Source organism: Mercenaria mercenaria, chromosome 14 (genome assembly GCF_021730395.1).
Source record: "Mercenaria mercenaria strain notata chromosome 14, MADL_Memer_1, whole genome shotgun sequence".
Lineage (NCBI taxonomy): Eukaryota > Metazoa > Mollusca > Bivalvia > Venerida > Veneridae > Mercenaria > Mercenaria mercenaria.
In genome coordinates, this window is record NC_069374.1 from 66,924,725 (window position 1) to 66,945,736 (window position 21,012).

The following is a 21,012-nucleotide window of genomic DNA, read 5'->3' on the forward strand; positions in this document are numbered from 1 at the left end:
GACCTTGATCTTGACCTAGTGACCTACTTTCACATTTCTGTAGCTACAGCCTTCAAATTTGGACCACATGCATAGGTTTGTGTACCGAAAAATACTTTGACCTTGTTATTGACCTAATGACCTACTTTCACATTTTTGAAGCTACAGACTTCAAATTTGGACCACATGCATAGTTTTGTGTACGGAAATAAAATTTGACCTTGATTTTGACCTGGTGACCTACTTTCACATATCTCAAGCTACAGCCTTCAAATTTGAAGCACATGCATAGTTCTGTCTACAAATATAAACTTTGACCTTGAAATTGATCTAGTGACCTACTTTCACATTTCTCAAGCCACAGCTTTCAAATTTGGACCACATGCACAGTGTTTTGTACCGATATGAATTTGACCTTGAGCTAGTCTTGAAATTTGGAACATTAAAAAATGGCTCAGTGGTCGGTGCCAAGATCACTCTGTGATCTCTTGTTAGGTTAATAGGTTTAAGGTCAAGGTCAGATTGAACCAGAACGGTAGAACTTTTGTTTACAGTGAGCATATAATTTCTGTTCCTTGTGCAATTACTGAATGCATCAAGGGGGGCATTTCGTGTTCGACGAGCTCTTGTTACGATTAATTGTGAATTTATGGTAATTCATTTATTTACAGATGGTATGAACGTTTAGATACGTCACTTCCCCATGCGAAACGGGTAGAAATAGCGAAACAGAACCTGACAACGTGGCTGGGTGCTATGTTCCACTCCGTAAGAAGCATATCTTAAATAATTACTGAAAAGATAAACATTAATTGAGCCGCAGCAACATAGTGCGTTTGCGACTAGCGTGGATCCAGACCATCCACGCAGTCAGGATCCATGCTGTTCGCTTTCATAGCCTATTTCAATAAGAGAAACTGTTAGCGAACAGACTGGTCTGGATCAATGCTGGTCGCAAAGGCACTACGTTGGTTTTCTCGTGATACAGCTCATGATTTATCAATTACTGTTGACTTGCTGGCATATTCTTGTGCCCTGTATAAAAATAATCAAACACTTTCGCAGACTAAACAGAATTACAGTTTGTTCTAGCTTGAATTTAGAGAAACATGTTATTCTTTTTACTGATGTAAGAGACCTTCTAAACAAGTCCGCTGCTGGTGTTGAGGAGCGGTTATCACGCAAGTTTGGCCCGAACCCTCGTTATACTATCGAAAATACTATCTCAGTACACTCAGATTTGCACTTTTGAACACCAGTTCCTTAACATAGATATAGATCTTCATCGAAAAGTACGGAACGAGTAAAAGTTAAGAGTTTAGAAATGTCCATCAAGTTGCATGGATTCAATGAATAACTTAAAAAAAAATATTTAATTGTTGTGACGGTAACAAATATTTGTTGTTCTTATTACAGGCGAATTTTGTGTACAGACGCCTAGAGGCCCATGGTCTTTTTATTTCTGTAAAACTTGTAGACGTAAAAATCATGACGGTAAGGAATTTTCTTGTGTAACAGTATGATAACTTTTGAGAAAATCCCTTGTCTACACATTTCAAGATATTTTCCGCAGTTGCTGATTTTAAAACCACTTCAGGTTAGATCTTAGTTAACCTTTAGCCTATTTTGTTAAATTACCTCTTAAAATATTAGAAATATATATATTCCTGCAAAGTTGTTAACTCTTTTGACACAAGCAAATTATTAGTTTTACTGAAATCTGCAAATTCTCGCAAACCGAATGGATAAAAAGAAAAGTTCTCTTTGTTAGAGGTTTTTTATTAGTAAAATCTAAAAGACGATAATTTTACATCCAACCGATTATAATGATGTGTTTTTAAAAATCAACTTTTCAAAATTATTTAATTTAAGAAAGCTAAGAGTACACTCCCTCTTTTTTCAGACTGTTGCAGACTCACCTTGGACAGAAACAATCAAGTTCAAGCTCAACTCAACTTACAATGTAGACCCGTACGTTGTACATGATCTTTTCCAAGTGAAGTCCATAGAGCTACAAAAAACTATTCCACATGACCACGCTATGTTATTTACAAGGTATCTAAATTATGTGATATATTGTGGTTTTACAGGTCAGGCAGGTTATGTATTCTCCACATGATTTATGCAGTGAGTGTTGAGCGGCGATAACCTGCGAAGAATTCCGAATGGACTCACGAATTCACGCGGAAACTGGCGAGTATCATCATGGATCCACTGTTATTGCTATTTTTGTAAACAGGACTGAGATGAAAAAGCGCAATTTATAAATAGAGACCATCCCTTTAGCTCACCTATGGCCAGAGGTAAACAATACGCCCTTGGGATCACATTTTACAATTATTGTATAATACATACACATAGTGTTTGACTCCTTTTGCATTCTGATATTACTATGTTATGGCCGCATCACTGTTAATGATAGGAGTTCGCCAGTTTATGGTGTATTTCTCACCGCTTAGTCCTAGTATCTCGTATTATCTACGAAATAATATAGGGAACCAGCCATTTATTAGAACAAGGACCCGTTGTAAAATACTATGTACGGATTTAGACAAATCAGAAGTAGCTTCTATAAATAGCACCAATCGGAGCGCATTTCTGTAGACAGAAGAGGAGCGCTGGGGTATGAATATGTTTGCAAATGGCAGTGAGTTCATTAAGAGCGAACGCAATGGTCCATTGGTACGACTGCTTGACTACGAAACCAGGGGTCATGATTTCGAGTCCCCGCTTTTTCAAATAAAAATGACTAACATTAGGATAAGAGTCCTAAGTATGGGTGCTTTACTCCTGACATGTTAAAGAACCACGGAAGCTTCTGAGTTTGAGCGCCTTCTGTATCTTGAACTATCGTCCCACTTAGATTACTAGTTGCTAACAGTCTTCTGGAGGAATCGCCAATATGGGTTACCGGTGGCGACTAATAATAAACTTTTATACAAATAAGTAAAATTTTCTAACATTGGGATAAGAGTACCGTGCATATGTGATTTACACCACGCACGATAAAGAACAAGGAAGGCTTCTGGAATTTCGGCGTATTCTGTATCTTGCACTAACGGTGGCGGCTATAAATAAACTTACACAAACATACACTGAGATCATTATGTATCCACCAACTGACGTAGACAGATTAAGGATTGAACGAATAATTTATCATAGTACTTTGATAAGGAAACCCTTGCAGATTCACTGTCAAGGCGATTTTTTATCTAAAAGCAGACTTAAAGGAAAAGGAGTTACCCCATCGTAACTATGAGTTGACCTTTAAGGCCAGCGGATAGAACTTATACAATGCTATTATAGGCGATAGAATTGGAAAACTGAGACAGACATTTTGGCAGTCTGCTGAGGCAACAGGAAAGTTCCAGCTTACAGATGAGAGATCAGCGTTAATAGCGAAGTACATCATGGGTTTACCCTTATGCTTAGTTAAATGCAATAAATACAGGCGCTGAGCATCACAGGAGTCAAGGCATATATAGAGAGTCGAAGCTACAGTTGAGAAGTCAAAGACTGAACATTATACGATAGGATTTGTATGTTGTAGACGGAAAATTCAGACCACTCAAGTATAGCAATTATAGTGGATTTGGGCATGTACACGCAATTCAATATTTTGTTGTACATGTACATTATGGAATTAGCTACCAGATTTTTTCACAACCGAACTAGGGCCATGGTTGATTCTACGATGCTTTCAAGGGAATGTAATACTTTTCTTTTATAGATACACACTGATTCCAAATGGGCGTAATGGAACGGCCACTTTTGCAGGTATGTTATATTTGAAACTGTCAAATTATTTTGAATTCTCATATTTAATTGAATTTCTTGGTATCAGTAACAATCAAATGCATAAGACAACAGTTGCCTCAATGCCTTTAAAATGGAAAATTAATATTATTAACGCTTAGATCTTTCAGTGTTTTTTTTCCGAGTCAGACTTGTTTAATTGTTACAGTTATTAATACAAAATGTTCTGGTTTAAAATTGCTTTAACAAAAAAGCACGAATAAACCAACCTGATATACTAGTAACTAGCGTTAACAATGACTACTTCTGTTGCATTTTTATTTATTTATTTATTTTATTTATTTTTTTTTTGCTATTTCAGGCAATGCAGTCCTTGGCGCAGAATGCAAGACCACAAGTCTGTCTATCGTAGAGGACAGCGAATCTTTGTATACAGCACACACCATTGCCCATGAGTTGGGTCACAGGTACGTAATGTATAATTATTGATAAAGAGCTACTGATATGTGCTAAATCGTTATTCTAACACGACCAGCAAATAACCTTTCATACTTTTTTCTATCCCCTATACAGTGTAGATTGACAATAGCTTTGCAATCAGTTTTTGATAGTGTATAGTTCTAACTTTCCTTCATTCAACTGAATATGCTATACACTATCCAGTGTTTAGTAATTTAGATATGCGCGAAACAATGTTTATTGTGGAGTTGTGGTAGCTTCACGTGTACGTACGTCATTATGTTAAAAGAATACGATTAATTAATATAGCCTAGGATGTATGCATGATGGTGTCAACAACACATGTACAGTTGGTGCTGGTTACTGTATGGAGGAGAAATACGTCTTTAACAACAAGAACAAATGGATCTTCTCGTCGTGTTCGGTAGATTATATACGGCACTTTGTGGAGGAAAGTAATAGGTTAAGTATCAGTTAGAGTCATATCTGAGATCAGTTTCAAAAGGCAGTTTTTGAATTTGCTTTTGTTTCTTTCTTTTTTTTTCGAGGGTGGGGGTGGATAAGTTAAAAAGAAGTCGTATCAGCATATTTTCCGTTCGATTGATAATTCTCCGTATGTCATTTCGGCATTATCCGTTTCTTACGGAAAGCCATGAGCCACATTTACCATAAAAGAATGCCAAAAGAGCATACCAGATTACAAAAAATTCTTGGAAACTACAATGTCATTACGAACGCACTTTCTTGACCCTTATCCTGCTAAATTTCTAAAATGAACTTGACCATCCTTTAATTTGGATAGTATCATTAGCTGTTGAAAGGGGTGTTTACCAAAAGATACTTACTGAATGGCGAACAATGCAGATCATGAGCAGACTGCACGGATATACAGGCTGATCATATGCAAGCTGGTCGCAAAGGCAGAATCAGTCGTGTCCAGCATGGTAAGGGTCACAACTAAACGAGTCCGACACCTAAGGTCAAATGCTTTGTCATTTTTACTCAGAATTTGCAAATTCACTCAAGATTTAATAAGAGCTTTTGCTTAGTTCACTTAATAGGGTAAGTTAAGAGATATTGTTATATTCGTTAAGGATATGTAAAGAGCTCTTTGCATTTGACTCAAAATTTGTAAAGAACGAATGAAAATTTTACTTAAGAAGATTAGTAAAGAGATATTGCCGTATTGTCTCTGGATTTGTAAAGATCACTTGCTACACTAGTTCAAGATTTTTTCAAGAGATATTGCCATATTCACTCAGAATTTGTAAAAAAATATTAAAAAGCGATTGTCATATTAACCCTGGACTTCTAAGAGATATTGTTATATTGACTCAAGATTTGTAAGATTTAAAAATTTACTAAAATTATTATAGAAATCACACTAACTGCTTGGCGAAGGTAAATGACCACCACCGTAACCCGGAGATTGCCTTGGCTTCGCAGCAGTGGGTTGGCCAACTTTATGATGTTGACGAACAATGCGTCATTGCAGAGGGACCCGGATCATATCTGTGCAGGGTAAATGATACTTTGTGACCAAGACGCATCGTGTTAGATACTGACATGCCCTTTAACATACTAAGATATTGTAAGGTTGTAATTAGCAATGTGTCAAAAGAAAACAGACTGAGTCAAATTTATTTTAAATGGTCACCTTCTTTTCAACGATTCTCCTATTGAAATGGTTACCTGTTTGTATTTACTTATTATTAATAGCTAACTCTATTTCTCGAAAGTTTATGAATTATAGTAAATGCTTAAATCATCTTTTGTTGTGCGTATATGTGTAATTATCATATTTACAGCATTATTACCGAGGTAATTACAGCGAGTTCTGTTTACGAATGTTTTGCTACAACCCTAAGCATGGCTTTTGCTATCAAGAAGATGGCGGCGATGGTACACCGTGTGCTAATGGATCTGTAAGTGGCGGGTATTTTTGTTACATTTGTTTTTTGTTGGAAGATCGTAAGATATGGTGTAGGTCGTATTTTTTTAAATTTTGATTAGTTTCATGCAAAAATGTTCTAATCTATTGGTAATTGAACCATAATTACCTCGGTAATATCACTTCCTACTAAAACCAGTAAGGACAAACAGAAAGAAATAGCCGTGTACCGTGAACATAGTCTCCACAAAATGAATCTTTACAACTGATTATGTATTTTACATAGACAAATTAACACAATAAGACAATACATTGTGTACACTATTGTACTGAAGCACTAATGGTTATAAGTGATGGCATCACGTTCTATGTATAGATTGTAAGTCAACAAGGACAAAAAGAAACCACCTTTGAATGGTAAGTATTAAATACATCGCAGGAGACGTTAAGCTGATCAATGCTGCGTACCAAACTTCTTAAAAATTGAATAAACAATGTACTTTTTATATAATATAAATATACTGTTGGACAGGATCTATTAAAACATTTGGGTTTCAAGTTAATGACTGTCACAACAGTTTCGTTTGCATGCTTTGAAGTTTTTTTTTTTTAGAATATTTTGCATACAATTGTGCAATAATATTCTCGACAAGAAGTTTCAATTCAGTCAGTGTTTACCATGTGTTAATCAGTGTTTTATTTCTATTTTAGTGGTGTTTATCAAATAACTGTGTAAAGGACCAAAGGGCACCCTCTGTCATTGGTAGGGACAATATCTATTGATTATCACATATCGTCGTGGTCACTTGAAAATGCCGGAACTACAAAATTTCGATTTTTCGCTTTTTGCAATTTCCGTAACTACATGCCTTCCCGCGTCGCTCTGTTCGATATTCATCCCAATAGACCAATCAGAAGTGTTTTCTCACCGATACATAAACATAATAATTACACGTCTATGTATTTAGTTTGTAGTTCTTCTTCTTATGTTATTTGATCTGATATATACATTCATACGATTTAATACGACTATAGAATAATTGCTGAAAAGGCTCCTCCTCAGTAGTCATTCTGTTCAACATAAAAACATTTTATTTTTAGATCAATAACACACTATTTCAATTTTCTAGCTGTAACATTATTTTGGTTACAGACGACACATGTCCATTTGGTGAACAACAAGGTGTGGTACACAAACAGCTCACATGTAAGCAGATTGCAGCTCAACGTCCAAATGACTGTCTGCGACCGGAAGTCAAGTACAGATGTTGTATATCATGTAAAACAGCACAGACAACTTCCGTTTCCGTTGACGAACAATGCAAAGAAGCACTTGGCCCAGGATCGTACATGTGTAGAGTAAGAAACTTTCTAAGCTTTCTATTTCAGTTTTTGTATAGGAGCTCAGTCGGCACTTTTACTTATCACAAATTCGTTTAGTAATATATCTGCATTATTCTATGCATTAGACTATCGGATTTTTCAAAATTCTGTACGTTTTAACGTTATAATCTGATTGCCAAAAAAGATACACTTTCGAATGATAAGAATAAGTTTGCTTAAATATGGTACCTTAATATAAGAGAAAGATATGAGAACTTTGTAACTTATCTAATATAAATTTTCATGGAAAATCACATTTATCACTGTCCATATCATGAAAATGATGATCGCATGTTATAAAAGCCTATTATTTTCACACAGACGCTCCGAAAAGCCAAATGGTTAAAGTGGCATGCCTCCAGATCGTTCGACAAAAAAAAATAATTTTTAGATATCTTGAAATAAATGCTATATTTCTAAAGAAGGCTTTAAAACTAATTTACTGACAAACTATATGTTACGGAAACACATGAGAATTTGCTGTTTTTACTGCTTTTTACCATGAAAATTGAAAAGCGTTTGTCACGCTTTTACTCCAGGTAAGCTGTCTCGATTATAGATATCTATATTTTGCAGTCATTAGTCACTACTTCAGCAAAAGCGATATTGGTTACGACGAAGGACAAATATCTTTATTACCGCGGCGGTCCGGGGTTCGATTCCCGTCGCAGTCATCTTTTTTTCTTGATTTGGAACTTTTAAAATATTTTAGAAACAAAAATTCATATTCTAATGTCCATAATATAACCAAACTTCAATTTGAAAGAAAGTGTTTTAGCCAAATCTGGAAGCATGCTGCTTTAAACCTTTCACATAATTGCTCATAAACGAAGAAATTTGCGTAAACTTTTGAAATTTTGTAAGCATTTTCAGGCTGAAGAAATTGTTAGGATATTTCTAAAAATATACGATCGTTTTTATACCAGAAGAGTGGTAGATGTAAGACATGCCCATTCCTTCACATAACTGCCAAGTTGAATTGTAAGGATTGGCTTCGTACCAAGACATAAATGAAAAACTCTACCAACCCATTTACAACGGTATAATTTTTCCAGTGTGGTATTTCGTCCAGCGGGCGTCAGAATAGCCGGTTATCCAGTGTGTACAAAATATGGCATTCATATTTCTTATATTGTGCTATTTTTTTAACCTGTCAAAGTGCATACATTACACGCTCTGTGCATTCGATATTATAATATTCGGCCCAACTTCGGTTCTATCCGTATGTTTTACGGAAAGAAATTTTGGTTAAGTGTCCAGATTTCATTATTAGTATTGTAAGTGGAACACGTATTCGTCGTTCGTATCTGTGGCTCAGTGGTTACAGCACATGACTCAAATGCTGGAAATCGCTGGTTCGAGCCCATTAGGGAGAGCATTTTTTTATTTTTCATTTTTAATTGTTTATATGATTTATATGACTCCGATGACAGCAGTACCGACACCGCGAGTGAAACTGAATGATGAATTTAGCTAGTTGTAATTTATATGTATGAAAATTGTAATGTAGTGAAATGAACTGTGAATAAAAATAACATAAACATATTTAAAATGAGAAATTAAAAAAAAACGAAATAAAAATATAAAAAAAATTACTTGTGAAAATACAACGAAGGGAACATTGCATAAAATGTACATGTACAAAGTGTTTCTTGAAATTTGTGAAAAACAACAACAACAAACAACAAAAAAACACACAGACTCTGAACGGTTTCGATCTTAAGACCTCCAGGTTTCAAGCTATTGACGATGACCACTGAGCTATCGTGACGGGAAGTTGCGTACATCCGTATGCATGCTTTAAATATAAATCACTTTAATTGCTGGTTACTTTCCGTATACTTTTCGGAATGTACCGAAAATCAACCGAAGATTAAAATATTCCGTGCACCGCCCATATAATCAGTATGCATTTGACAGTTCAATAAAATAGTGCAATACATGTATTCCAGACTACACAATCATACACCTCTTCCTCGTATTCACTACTTTGTTCAAACCTGTACTGCCTTAACACGTCTACAACCGATTCCTGTTCAGCTATCATGGCATACGACAAAACACCATGTGGAAATAAACAGGTATAGTCTAGAAGTTTATGTATTTACTTTCAACATTTGCTATAAATGGTTCATTGCCCAAACTGGCTTTACGTGAATGACCTTAATGTCATTTTTTCTAAAGAAGTAGGGACTAAATACATGTACAATTTGTTTGTTCAAATGAATGACCTGGTCTACGAACAAGGTAAATAGTCCGTAAGGTTTTGATTATATTTGTTGTGGTTTAAAAGAATACTTAAGACATTGGCCAGGTGAAACACACAACTCGAAATTTATCTGTATTCAAAATTAAAGAATTATTACTGACATTTTGGTTTTTCAATTGCAACTCCTCTTCATGACATATTCATCTTTTGAGCTGCACCATGCGAACACCAACATAGTGCATTTGCGAAGTCTGGTCAGGATCCATGCTGTTCGCTTTCAAAGCCTATTGTAATTGGAGAAACCGCTACTGCCTAAAAACTTGCAACACTTGTTCACCATCAAACGCTGACTCAGCAAGAAACATAACTCCATTCTGTTTTTGCAAGAATTATGGCTCCTTTTGGACTTAGAAAATATTATAAAGATACAAAAAAAAATCAGATGAGCGTCTGCACCGGCATGGCGGTGCTCTTGTTTCTCTATTTGTGACCTTGACCTTTGACTTACCGACCACGTTCATGCGCTCTGCACATCGTCTGATAGCCAGCCACCTACCTAAATTCCAAGTTTGGAGCCAATACCTTTAATAGTTATTGAGTTAAGCTTCGGTCACGAAATATCACGGACGGACAGACTGACAAACGAACAGACATACGCCGTACGTTTCCAAAATGGGCGTATTAATAGGTACAGTCGTGGTTTTCACTGTCTTATCATCTAGCAGTTGTAGACTTCGGGCGTTTTATTTAGATAAACTTGTATGATGTAAATATCTAGATAGTTATGTCTCCCTTGACTTAGGGAGACATAATTATATTGTTTTGTCTTATCCGTCCGTCTGTGCATCCGCCCGTCAGTCCGTCTGCCCGTTTGTCCTTCTGGGATTTATGGGCTCTGGTCAGCGCATCATCTCATAAATTGCTGATCGTATATTTGATTAAAATCACTCAACTTGGGCAAGCATTAACATGTCAAACATGATTACTGTTAGATGTATGGGGTTTTAGCACGGTTAAGTGTCATCGAATAAATAACCTACTCAACGAACAGAACTATGACCATATGTCGGGTGCATCTATTATTATTATATCAAGTTTTTGTCACTTTTTCTCCGATTTACATGTTTGACATACTATTAACAATAACTAACATTCGTTTGGTGAGATTTACATGCTTTCAAACTGTAGTACTAGAGAATTTATACATTAGATTTTTCTGTAGTGGTGCATAGATGGACAATGTGTCAGCGACCCCAAAGCTCCAGCAGTTTCCGGTATGTCGATACCCTTTTATTTGTCTGAACCCTTACCCTGCTAAATTTCTATCATGAACTGTTCAATCATTCAATTTGGACAGCAACACTTATTATTCACATGGGTGTTCACTCAAATTTTACTGACTGAATAGCGAACAGTGCAGACCATGATCGGCCTGCACGGCCGTGAAAGCGGATCTGGGTCTTCACTGGTCGCAAAGGCAGAATGACATGCCGCCAGCAGGTGATATCAGTGAATTAAATATATCATTTGAATACTAGACATTATCTAACATACGTAATTCAGTTACATAATTATAATTATGTTGATAAATATACAAGTAAATGGTTGGTCGTTGGTTAAGAAAAAGCAATTCAGTCTCTCTAATGCTGTATATATTACATTTGCCAGATTAAGTCAGGTTATCCATATTATGAGTTAGAAAGATTCTGTCACATTGAGAATCATTTACATTTCAAACATTCCTATCATGTGCAGACGACTGTCCAATGGGTGATCGAGAAAATGATCCGTCCGTATCCTACAGAAACCTTACTTGTGCCGAAATCAGACAGCACAAAAACAACGCAGAATGCTACAATTACTTTACTTCAAAAGCGTGTTGTAAAACATGCTCCGACATACGACGCACTATTAAAGGTATTGCTTTATTCACTGTTCTAATTCTCAAAACGCATAACTTGCAATTCCGCCGTAAATCGAGAAAATGAAATGTTTTTCACAAATAAACACGATTACAGCAAGCACATCATTCCTGTTCTTTATTGTTTTGGACATCAAGCTTTCCTTTGTTTTCATCTCGTGACAGTTTTCCATTTTGTTTATTAGTCTGTTCTGTAAGCTTCATTCCTATTGCAGTACAATTCATTTGTACTCACTATTGTGTCAGTACTAGTCACTAAGTATATCGTTTCATTTCCTATTGCTGTACAAGACAGGTGTATTCGTTCCTGTGCATGTATGATAAGCCATTGTTTTCATTCATATCTTTATACATGTCTCATTTTCATTGCTGTACAAGCGAACTTTTAATACCTATAGTGCTGTGCCAAACACTTTCGTTTATCCATTATATTGCTTTGTAAGCCACGATTTGTTCATTCGTTTTGCCGTATATGCCACGATTTATTCATTCCTATTGCTGTACACGCCACGATTTATTTATTCCCATTTCTTTACACATCCCAATTTATTCATTCCTATTGCAAAGCACACCATAACTTTTCATTTTTCTTTCCACGCCACGATTTCTTTATTCCGATTTCAATACACGTCACGATTTATTTCTTCCTATTGTTGTACAAGCTACGATTTATTCATTCATATTTCTATAAACGTCACAATATATTTATTCCTACGCATGGCACGATTTATTAGTTCCTGTTGTTATGTATAGACGCCACCATTTTTTTTTTTCATTCTTATTGCAATACACGCCTCGATTTATTCATTCCTATTGCTGTACGTACCGCGATTTATTCATTAATTTTGCTGTGCACTCCATGATATGAGCCGCGCAATGAGAAAACCAACATAGTGGGTTTGCGACCAGCATGCATCCGCGCAGTCTGGTCAGAATCCATGATGTTCGCTAATGGTTTCTCTAATTGCAATAGGCTTTGAAAGCGAACAGCATGGATCCTGACCAGACTGCGTCTGGATCCATGCTGGTCGCAAAGCCGCTGTGTTGGTTTTCTCATGGCGCAGCTCACGATTTATTTATTCCTATTGCTAAACACGCCACAAATTATTGATTACTATTGCTGTACATATCACGATTTATTCCTTCCTATTGCTGTACATGTCGTTATTCATTCATTCATTCATTCATTCATTCATATTGTTGAACACGTCATAATATTCATTTACTCCTAATACGGTACAAGTAACGATTCGTTCATTTTTATTGCTATACTAACCACGAGTTCTTCATTTCTGTTTCTTACGATTTATCCATACCCTTGGATATACTCGCCACGATTTATTCATTCCTACTGCTATACACGCCACGATTTATTCATTCCTACTGCTATACACGTCACGATTTATTCATTCCATTTGTTAGACACGCCATGATTTATCCATTCCTTTTGCTGTAGGTTACATTCTTCCAATTCAATCTTTTCTTTATTTCATATTAACAATAAAATATTCAGACATCATTTTCAGCACTTTAGAGCATTTAAATGATATGAAAACCATATATGGTCATTTAGTATGACATGTCTTCTTATCAAAAATAGAAAAAATATTGACATGTTATGTTATATATAAGAAAAAAAGATCTGTTCTGAGAAACGTCACCCGCTAAAAATGCCCTCATGAAAACAGCCGTTTAGCAATTACGCGTATGTAGACATTTCTCGCAAAGAATAAAACTTATTCCAGGAACCTCACAAGGAAAATGGTCTAGATAGTTTTTCAATACAATAAGCAATAAAACAACAAAAACAAAATTATAACTGTCACCTCCTCATATAATTCATTTTACTAGATTTCATCCATAGCATGGAAATACATTTTTGACTTCCGGTTTGGTATAATCCGTCCTGTACACGACGCGATTATTCATTCCTATTTCTATACACGCCTACCTGTTGCTTTAAATGCAAATATGTTCTTCCTTATCGCTATTCACGCAACAATTTATTCATTCTTATTATTGTACACGCTCCGATTTATTCATTCTTATTGCCTTTTGCTGTTCTGCATACGTCATGATTTATTAATTCCTGTTTCTATGCATACCACGATTAATTCATTAATGTTACTGTACATACAACGATTTATTCACTCCTATTTCGATACACGTCACGATTAATTCATTAATGTTACTGTGCATACAACGATTTATTCATTTATTCATTCCTATTTCTATACAAGTCACGATTTATTCATCAATGTTGCTATATTCATTCCTATTGCTGTACATGCCACGATTTATTCATTCCTATGGCTGTATAAGCCAGGTGCATACATATATATGATTATTTTATTACATTGCTTATGATGTTTCAGTTCATACTCTACTTTGAAAATATGTCATAACAATAACACAAAAAGACCAATGTTACCCAAAGTGTTATATGTTATAATCATACGGCTTTATATCCAGGTTGCGAATTTGGTGATCATCACGAGAGTTGTTTTTCACTAATTGCTTCACAAAAAGATGGCTATAATTGTTACAATCCAAAGAATGCTGAGATATGCTGTGAATCATGCACAAAATACAAAAATCCTTCCAATGTGGGTAAGAACTAATATTATCGACTAATGCAAATCACATGAATTATTCTACTCGCAGTATTGATTCCAATTGACACGCCCAGGTCACTGGCACCAGATCAGAAAGAAAATGCCTCCGTACGTGTTATACCCTACCCCTAGGTATTCTATAAGAACCATGGTCATGAACGGGAAAGTGCACTAACCCGTTTCAATCGTAAATTTCTCAACTTAAACGCGCAGTTCGGTGAATGGGTACCTAGTATATTGAACAAGCGATAATTTATCTTCCATCTTGCACCAGTCATATTGTCTCAATATTCCATATTGCTGAGATTATCAACATATTTATGCTTTCGTCAACGTTACTGAAAAAACTTGCTTGACCTTCCCTAATGAACATCCGGTCTAGAGGTCACGGCAGTGTGCACATGTTTGGCGAAACGTAAACAAACAAAAACAGAATTAAATAAAATCACAATTTTACACTAAAACTCGAAATGATGAATGAAATTCATCTTGTATATGATCTTTAATTTGAAATCGTACATTGGTCTGCATCTGTTCTGTTTATTTTATTCATTTTGCACATTTATGCTGCATTTTCACATTTTAGCGAACACATGTAGTAAAATGACGATTGACATACATTTTCACAACAGCCAATCAGAATGGTTTTGTAATCTAGAACGGAACTTCACCAGGGAAGTTCAAGCAAGTTTTTTGTGTAACGTTGAAATAACTATAAACTACGCGTTGTTTTTCTAAGATAAGATGTATTGAAAACATGTGACCGGTACACAATGCAAGATAAATTACCACTTGCTTGATATCCATAGTAAACATTTACCGCACTGCGTGTTTTAGATATGAAATGCGCGATTGAAACGGGTTAGTATATTTTCCCGTTCATGACCATGGTTCTTATAGAATACCTAGGGGTAGGGTATAACACGTACGGAGGAATTTTCTTTCTGATCTGGTGCCAGTGGCCCAGGTCAGTCAAACTTAACCTCACAATACAATGTTACCTTGTAACAAAACTCTCCGGGATATTTATGCAAGTAGCTCAACATTGTACTTAATCGATGACAGACGTTTGTAAGGCAATTGAACGTCTTACAGGACAAAAAGTCATCTATAAGGTAATCAGGCGTCTTCCAGGACAAAAGTCGTTTATAAGGTAATTGGGCGTCTTCCAGGACAAAAGTCGTCTATGAGGTAATTGGGCGTCTTCCAGGACAAAAGTCGTCTATAAGGTAATTGGGCGTCTTCAAGGACAAAAGTCGTCTGCAAGGTAATCATGCGTCTTCCAGGACAAAAGTCGTTTATAAGGTAATTTGGCTTCTTCCAGGACAGAAAAAACGTCTGTAAGGTAATTGTGCGTCCTCCGGGACAAAAGTCGTCTATAAGGTAATTGTACGTCTTCCAGGACAAAAGTCGTTTATAAGGTAATTGGGCGTCTTCCAGGACAAAAGTCGTCTGCAAGGTAATCAGGCGTCTTCCAGGACAAAAGTCGTTTATAAGGTAATTGGGCGTCTTCCAGGATAAAAGTCGTCTACAACGTAATCAGGCGTCTTCCAGGACAAAAAGTCGTTTATAAGGTAATTAGGCGTCTTGCAGGACAAAGGTCGTCTATACGGTAATTGGGCGTTTTTCCAGGACAAAAGTCGTCTATAAGGAAATTGGGCGTCTTCCAGGACAAAAGTCGTCTGCAAGGTAATCAGGCGTCTTCCAGGACAAAAGTCGTCTATAAGGTAATTGTGCGTCTCCCAGGATAAAAGTCATCTATAAGGTAATCAGGTGTCTTCCAGGACAAAAGTCGTTTATAAGGTAATTGGGCGTCTTCCAGGACAAAAGTCGTCTATAAGGTTAATGTGCGTCTCCCAGGATAAAAGTCATCTATAAGGTAATAAGGTGTCTTCCAGGACAAATGTCTTTTACAAGGTAATAGGGGTGGGTGGGGGTGCGGGGGGTCTTCCAGGACAAAAGTCGTCTATAAGGTAATTGTGCGTCTTCCAGAATAAAAGTCTTCTATATGGAAATCAGGGGTCTTCCAGGACAAAAGTCTTATATACGGCAATTGGGCGTCTTCCGGGATAAAAGTCGTCTATTTCGTAATAAGGCGTCTTCCAGGACAAAAGTCTTTTACAAGGTAATCGGGCCTCTTCCAGGACAAAAGTCGTCTATAAGGTAATCAGGTGTCTTCCAGGACAAAAGTCTTCTAGAAGGTAATGAGGCGTCTTTCAGGACGTCTATAAATTTATTGAGCGTCTTCCAGGACAAAAGTCGTTTATAAGGTAATAGGGCGTGTTCCAGGACAAAAGTCGTCTACAAGGTAACAGGGCGTGTTCCAGAACACAAGTCGTCTGTAAGGTAATTGGGCGTATTCAAGGATAAAAGTCGTCTATAAGGTAATCAGGTGCCTTCCAGAACACAAGTCGTCTATAAGGTAATTGGGCGTGTTCCAGGATAAAAGTCGTCTAAAAGGTAATCAGGTGCCTTCCAGAACACAAGTCGTCTATAAGGTAATTGGGCGTGTTCCAGGATAAAAGTCGTCTATAAGGTAATCAGGTGCCTTCCAGAACACAAGTCGTCTATAAGGTAATTGGGCGTATTCCAGGATAAAAGTCGTCTATAAGGTAATCAGGTGCCTTTCAGGACAAAAGTCGTCTATAAGGTAATTGGGCGTATTCCAGGATAAAAGTCGTCTATAAGGTAATCAGGTGCCTTCCAGAACACAAGTCGTCTATAAGGTAATTGGGCGTATTCCAGGATAAAAGTCGTCTATAAGGTAATCAGGTGCCTTCCAGGACAAAAGTCGTCTATAAGGTAATTGGGCGTATTCCAGGATAAAAGTCGTCTATAAGGTAATCAGGTGCCTTCCAGGACAAAAGTCCTCTATAAGGCAAATTGGCGTCTTCCGGGAGAAACGTCGTCTATAAGGTAATAAATCGTCTTCCGGGACAAAAGTCTTTTGCAAGGTAATAGGGCGTCTTCAGGGAGAAACGTCGTCTATAAGGTAATAAGTCGTCTTCCAGGACAAAAGTCTTTTGCAAAGTAATAGGGCGTCTTCCAGGACAAAAGTCGTCTATAAGGTAATTGTGCCTCTTCCAGGATAAAAGTCGTCTATAAGGCAATTTGGCGTCTTCCGGGACAAAAGTCGTCTAATAGGTAATAGGGCGTCTTCCAGGACAAAAGTCGTCTATAAGGTAATAGGGCGTCTTCCAGGACAAAAGTCGTCTAATAGGTAATAGGGCGTCTTCCAGGACAAAAGTCGTCTATAAGATAATCAGGTGTCTTCCAGGACAAAAATCGTCTATAAGGTAAGTAAGCGTCTTCCAGGACAAATGTCACCAAGCGGTAATCAGATGTGTTCCAGGACAATAGTCGTCTACAAGGTAATCAGGTTTCTAAAAATATCATGTGTCTTCAAGGTAATCAAGGACAGCAATCATGCTTATACAAGAATAACAGTCGTCTGCAGGAAAATCAGGCATTTATAAAGTAATCGGGCAGTTAAAATGTAGTAAGGCATCTACAACGATAACAGACTATTCTATTATAATAACGTCTTTGGCAAATGATCAATACAAATTGTTAGATTTAATATCATAGACTGATTAAAAAATTTCATCAGAACTTAGATATTCAAATTATATTTCCATGATGTAGGGCAAATGTAGGATCTGTTTCCTTGAGCCAATTTTCGTCTTACGCCATTGAATAACCAATATTCGCCTTACGCCATTGAATAGTCATTTGAAGTTTACAAGCAATTAAAGGATCGTTAGAAAAAAAAGAAAAGAGCACATTTTACAAAATATATTCGTGCATCATTTACTTAAATACTACCTAAAACTAGCAGAAGCACTTTCTGTTTATCAGAATATGAAGAGTATTTCTGTATTTATATGTTACTATAGTATATATATAGGATATATATGCATTGTAATGTTACTATTTTTAGGATGTGAATATGGAGATAAGTACAGCGGCTGCTTGAATCTGATCCCTTCACGATCTGAAAGCTACAACTGCTACGGCAGAAACGCCGACCTCTGTTGTGGTACATGTCAGCAGTACTTCAACGCCTCAAATACTGGTACGACTGTACGAACTTCTTCGGATTATGTTTGTTTCTTAAGACAGATATTTCGCTCGTTTTTCTCGAATTATTTCATCGAATAAGTCCAGATTGTTCCTCTGTATGAACGACTTAATTTTTTGCCGATGTATTGTACAGCATTCTTCCGGAGGACCGGAGGACCTAATCTGCTGGCAAGACTTGATTGTTTTTTATGCATTAAATATATCTTTGTATTGTTGTAGCATTAATAAGTTTGTTAATTGAAACATAAATGAACTACATTGAATGAAATTCATAAAGAGGCGGTATTTTCCCTCGTTATTAAAATGCGTTATTTTTTTCAATTGCAATCAAGGATGCGAGTACGGTGACAAAGCCAATAATTGCGGCACATTGGTGGCTTCTAGGGCAGACACACCAAACTGTTACTATGGTAACAATGCTGATCTTTGTTGTGCATCGTGTGGCAAATACCATAATCCTTCTAATACAGGTAAGCTTTTTAAGATTTATATACACTGACGTGTTAATCAGGTTGAATGTAGAGTATGTGAGTCTGGCATACCCTAAACCAATTATGTTTCTTTAACAGACCGTTCCACGGTGACGTACCAGTATTCGACTGGCTAGTTAGTACTCGAATATGGATTTGCAAGTCATCATTCGGTATGACATTGTGATGTCCTTATCCGCCTTTTCTTCTAGCAAAGGATTTTTTTCGTGTCCGTCTGTGTGCATTTGTATTTCCGGTTTGAATATTGATATGCATTAATTAGTATTGAACAGTATCAGGTTGTATGTTGTTAGTTTTCAGAACAACTTTCATTGATAAAAATGATTGATTCATTGTTAGTTTTCTCAACTACGTTAAACGTATAAAAGGTAATTTTATAAAAGGCTTGATATTGAACTTGGCTCTAACTTTCCGAAATAAAATGTCCAGTCCGGATCCGTGTTTTAATTAAGAAATAATAAGTTCCCAAACGTGGTTTATCGTAGAATAACCCGAGTTTTGAGTTCTTATGCGTAAGAATATATCACGAAGGCCGTAGACCTGAGTGATATATTGTTTCGCATAAGAACGAAAACTCGGGTTATTCTACGATAAATCACACTTGGGAACTTATTATTTCGATTCTAACACGACATACTAGTATCAAAAGTGTTCGAAAAAAATGGTAACTACTTTTTACGACCGTGCTACGCACCTGGATCGGATTACGTCATTGCACACGAGTGGTTTATTGCAGAATAACCCGAGATAGATTTTGCTCTACATGTATGTAGGTTATTTGCTGGTCGTGTTAGAATCATGTATATTTGCTAATGAATTTGTATTAATTCGATTTACTTTATTTGTATTCAATACAACTGGAATTCGGTATCTCGAATTCAAAGGGATCGAGCGTTTTTCTCCGAGATAACCAAAATTCGACTTAAAACGATATTTTGCGCATGTGTTTTCGGAACAATGTGTTCGAGATAGCCGGAATATTGAAGTAAGCAAGTTGGAGATATTTAGTTTTAACTGTGCATGTACAGTACAATTAAATGCCAATTTACAAAATTGTAGAATGTGAATATGGTGATAAACTACGTGGGTGTTCATCGGATCGTTGCTCAACATTGAATGAGGAGTCCAGGAAAGGTTGTTGCTACAGCTGCAAGTCGTCTGTAATTGTTGGATAATAGACCTAACATAAATAAAACATTTATAATTTTTCCATTTGTTTCTGCAAATATTTGGTCAACTTGCATGTGTATTTTTTAAAGCTTTAGCCCAGTTAAAGTATTTTATTAAAAAATAGTATGGTTTTAAGTGTTTCCTTGATATGTAACACTCTCAATTGGCAAATCGAAGCTATTATATTTTTTTTAAGCAAAATATACTTCCTTTTTAAGACATTCGTGTTTGATGTAATATGTTGGCGAATCAAAACTAACTTCATAACAATATGAATAATGATAGGTTACAACTATAACTGTAAGCCATTTAGTTTCACATGTACAATAATTGTATACATTTAAGACATTTTAGTAGTCGCTAGCCTACAGTAAGACTTTAGTGTTCTTCTAAATAAATGATCCCCTAACAAAACAGAATAGAATAGATTTCCCAATATTGATATCTCATTCGGGCGCCTCCTCACACATGCAAACAGTGTTCTTCCGAAATTGGCACCATTTCTTGTATTTCTGGGCATCCAATAAAAAAATCCTTACTAATGGAGTGTGAGAGTGTGATTTTGTATCTTGGGCATTTCAGAAAACCTTTATGAAGGATTTATCCTCTGTGATTGTGTATAATCAGAGTGTCGATATCGGAGTAGGGGCGAGAACAGTAATAGTTTGTCTATGCAGTTGGACAATATATCAGGTTAGCTGCAGCCCCGAATTCTAGAAGTTTTACACTTGATGTTGACCCAGATATCTAGGCATAAACTTAGAGAAATAACTATTAAGCTGGGGTTACTTGATTGTACATTGGAAAATCTTCCAAAAAATTTCTAAAAATTATCAGTTTGACATTTGAAACATGTAGCTCATATTTCTCAGGTGAGCGATCCAGGGTCATCATGGCCCGCTTGTTTATCCATAGGACAGTTTACACCAAGACTGAAGTGACTACTCAGTGTTACATGTGAAGTAGTCCAAAATGTAGTTGCGTGTTGATGAAATCTGATATAATGAGTCATATAAGGAAGTAACAGTTAGTTTTATTCATAGATTAAATGTCTA

The 21,012-nt window shown here is 36.3% G+C and overlaps 1 protein-coding gene across 1 annotated transcript; it reads left to right on the plus strand.

The window, feature by feature from the left end:
* Window positions 1-230: 230 nt before the first annotated feature.
* LOC123528358 (A disintegrin and metalloproteinase with thrombospondin motifs 10-like) lies at window positions 231-20,622 on the plus strand. Its single transcript, XM_053523769.1, has 17 exons — window positions 231-747; window positions 1,396-1,473; window positions 1,883-2,034; window positions 3,710-3,756; window positions 4,097-4,202; window positions 4,504-4,656; window positions 5,571-5,715; window positions 6,003-6,119; window positions 6,797-6,848; window positions 7,239-7,444; window positions 9,421-9,549; window positions 10,900-10,951; window positions 11,433-11,594; window positions 14,071-14,208; window positions 18,154-18,288; window positions 18,629-18,766; window positions 19,847-20,622. The coding sequence occupies exons 1-17, from the start codon at window positions 736-738 to the stop codon at window positions 19,960-19,962; spliced, it is 1,938 nt and encodes a 645-aa protein (XP_053379744.1). The 5' UTR covers window positions 231-735; the 3' UTR covers window positions 19,963-20,622.
* The last annotated feature ends 390 nt before the right edge of the window (window positions 20,623-21,012 follow it).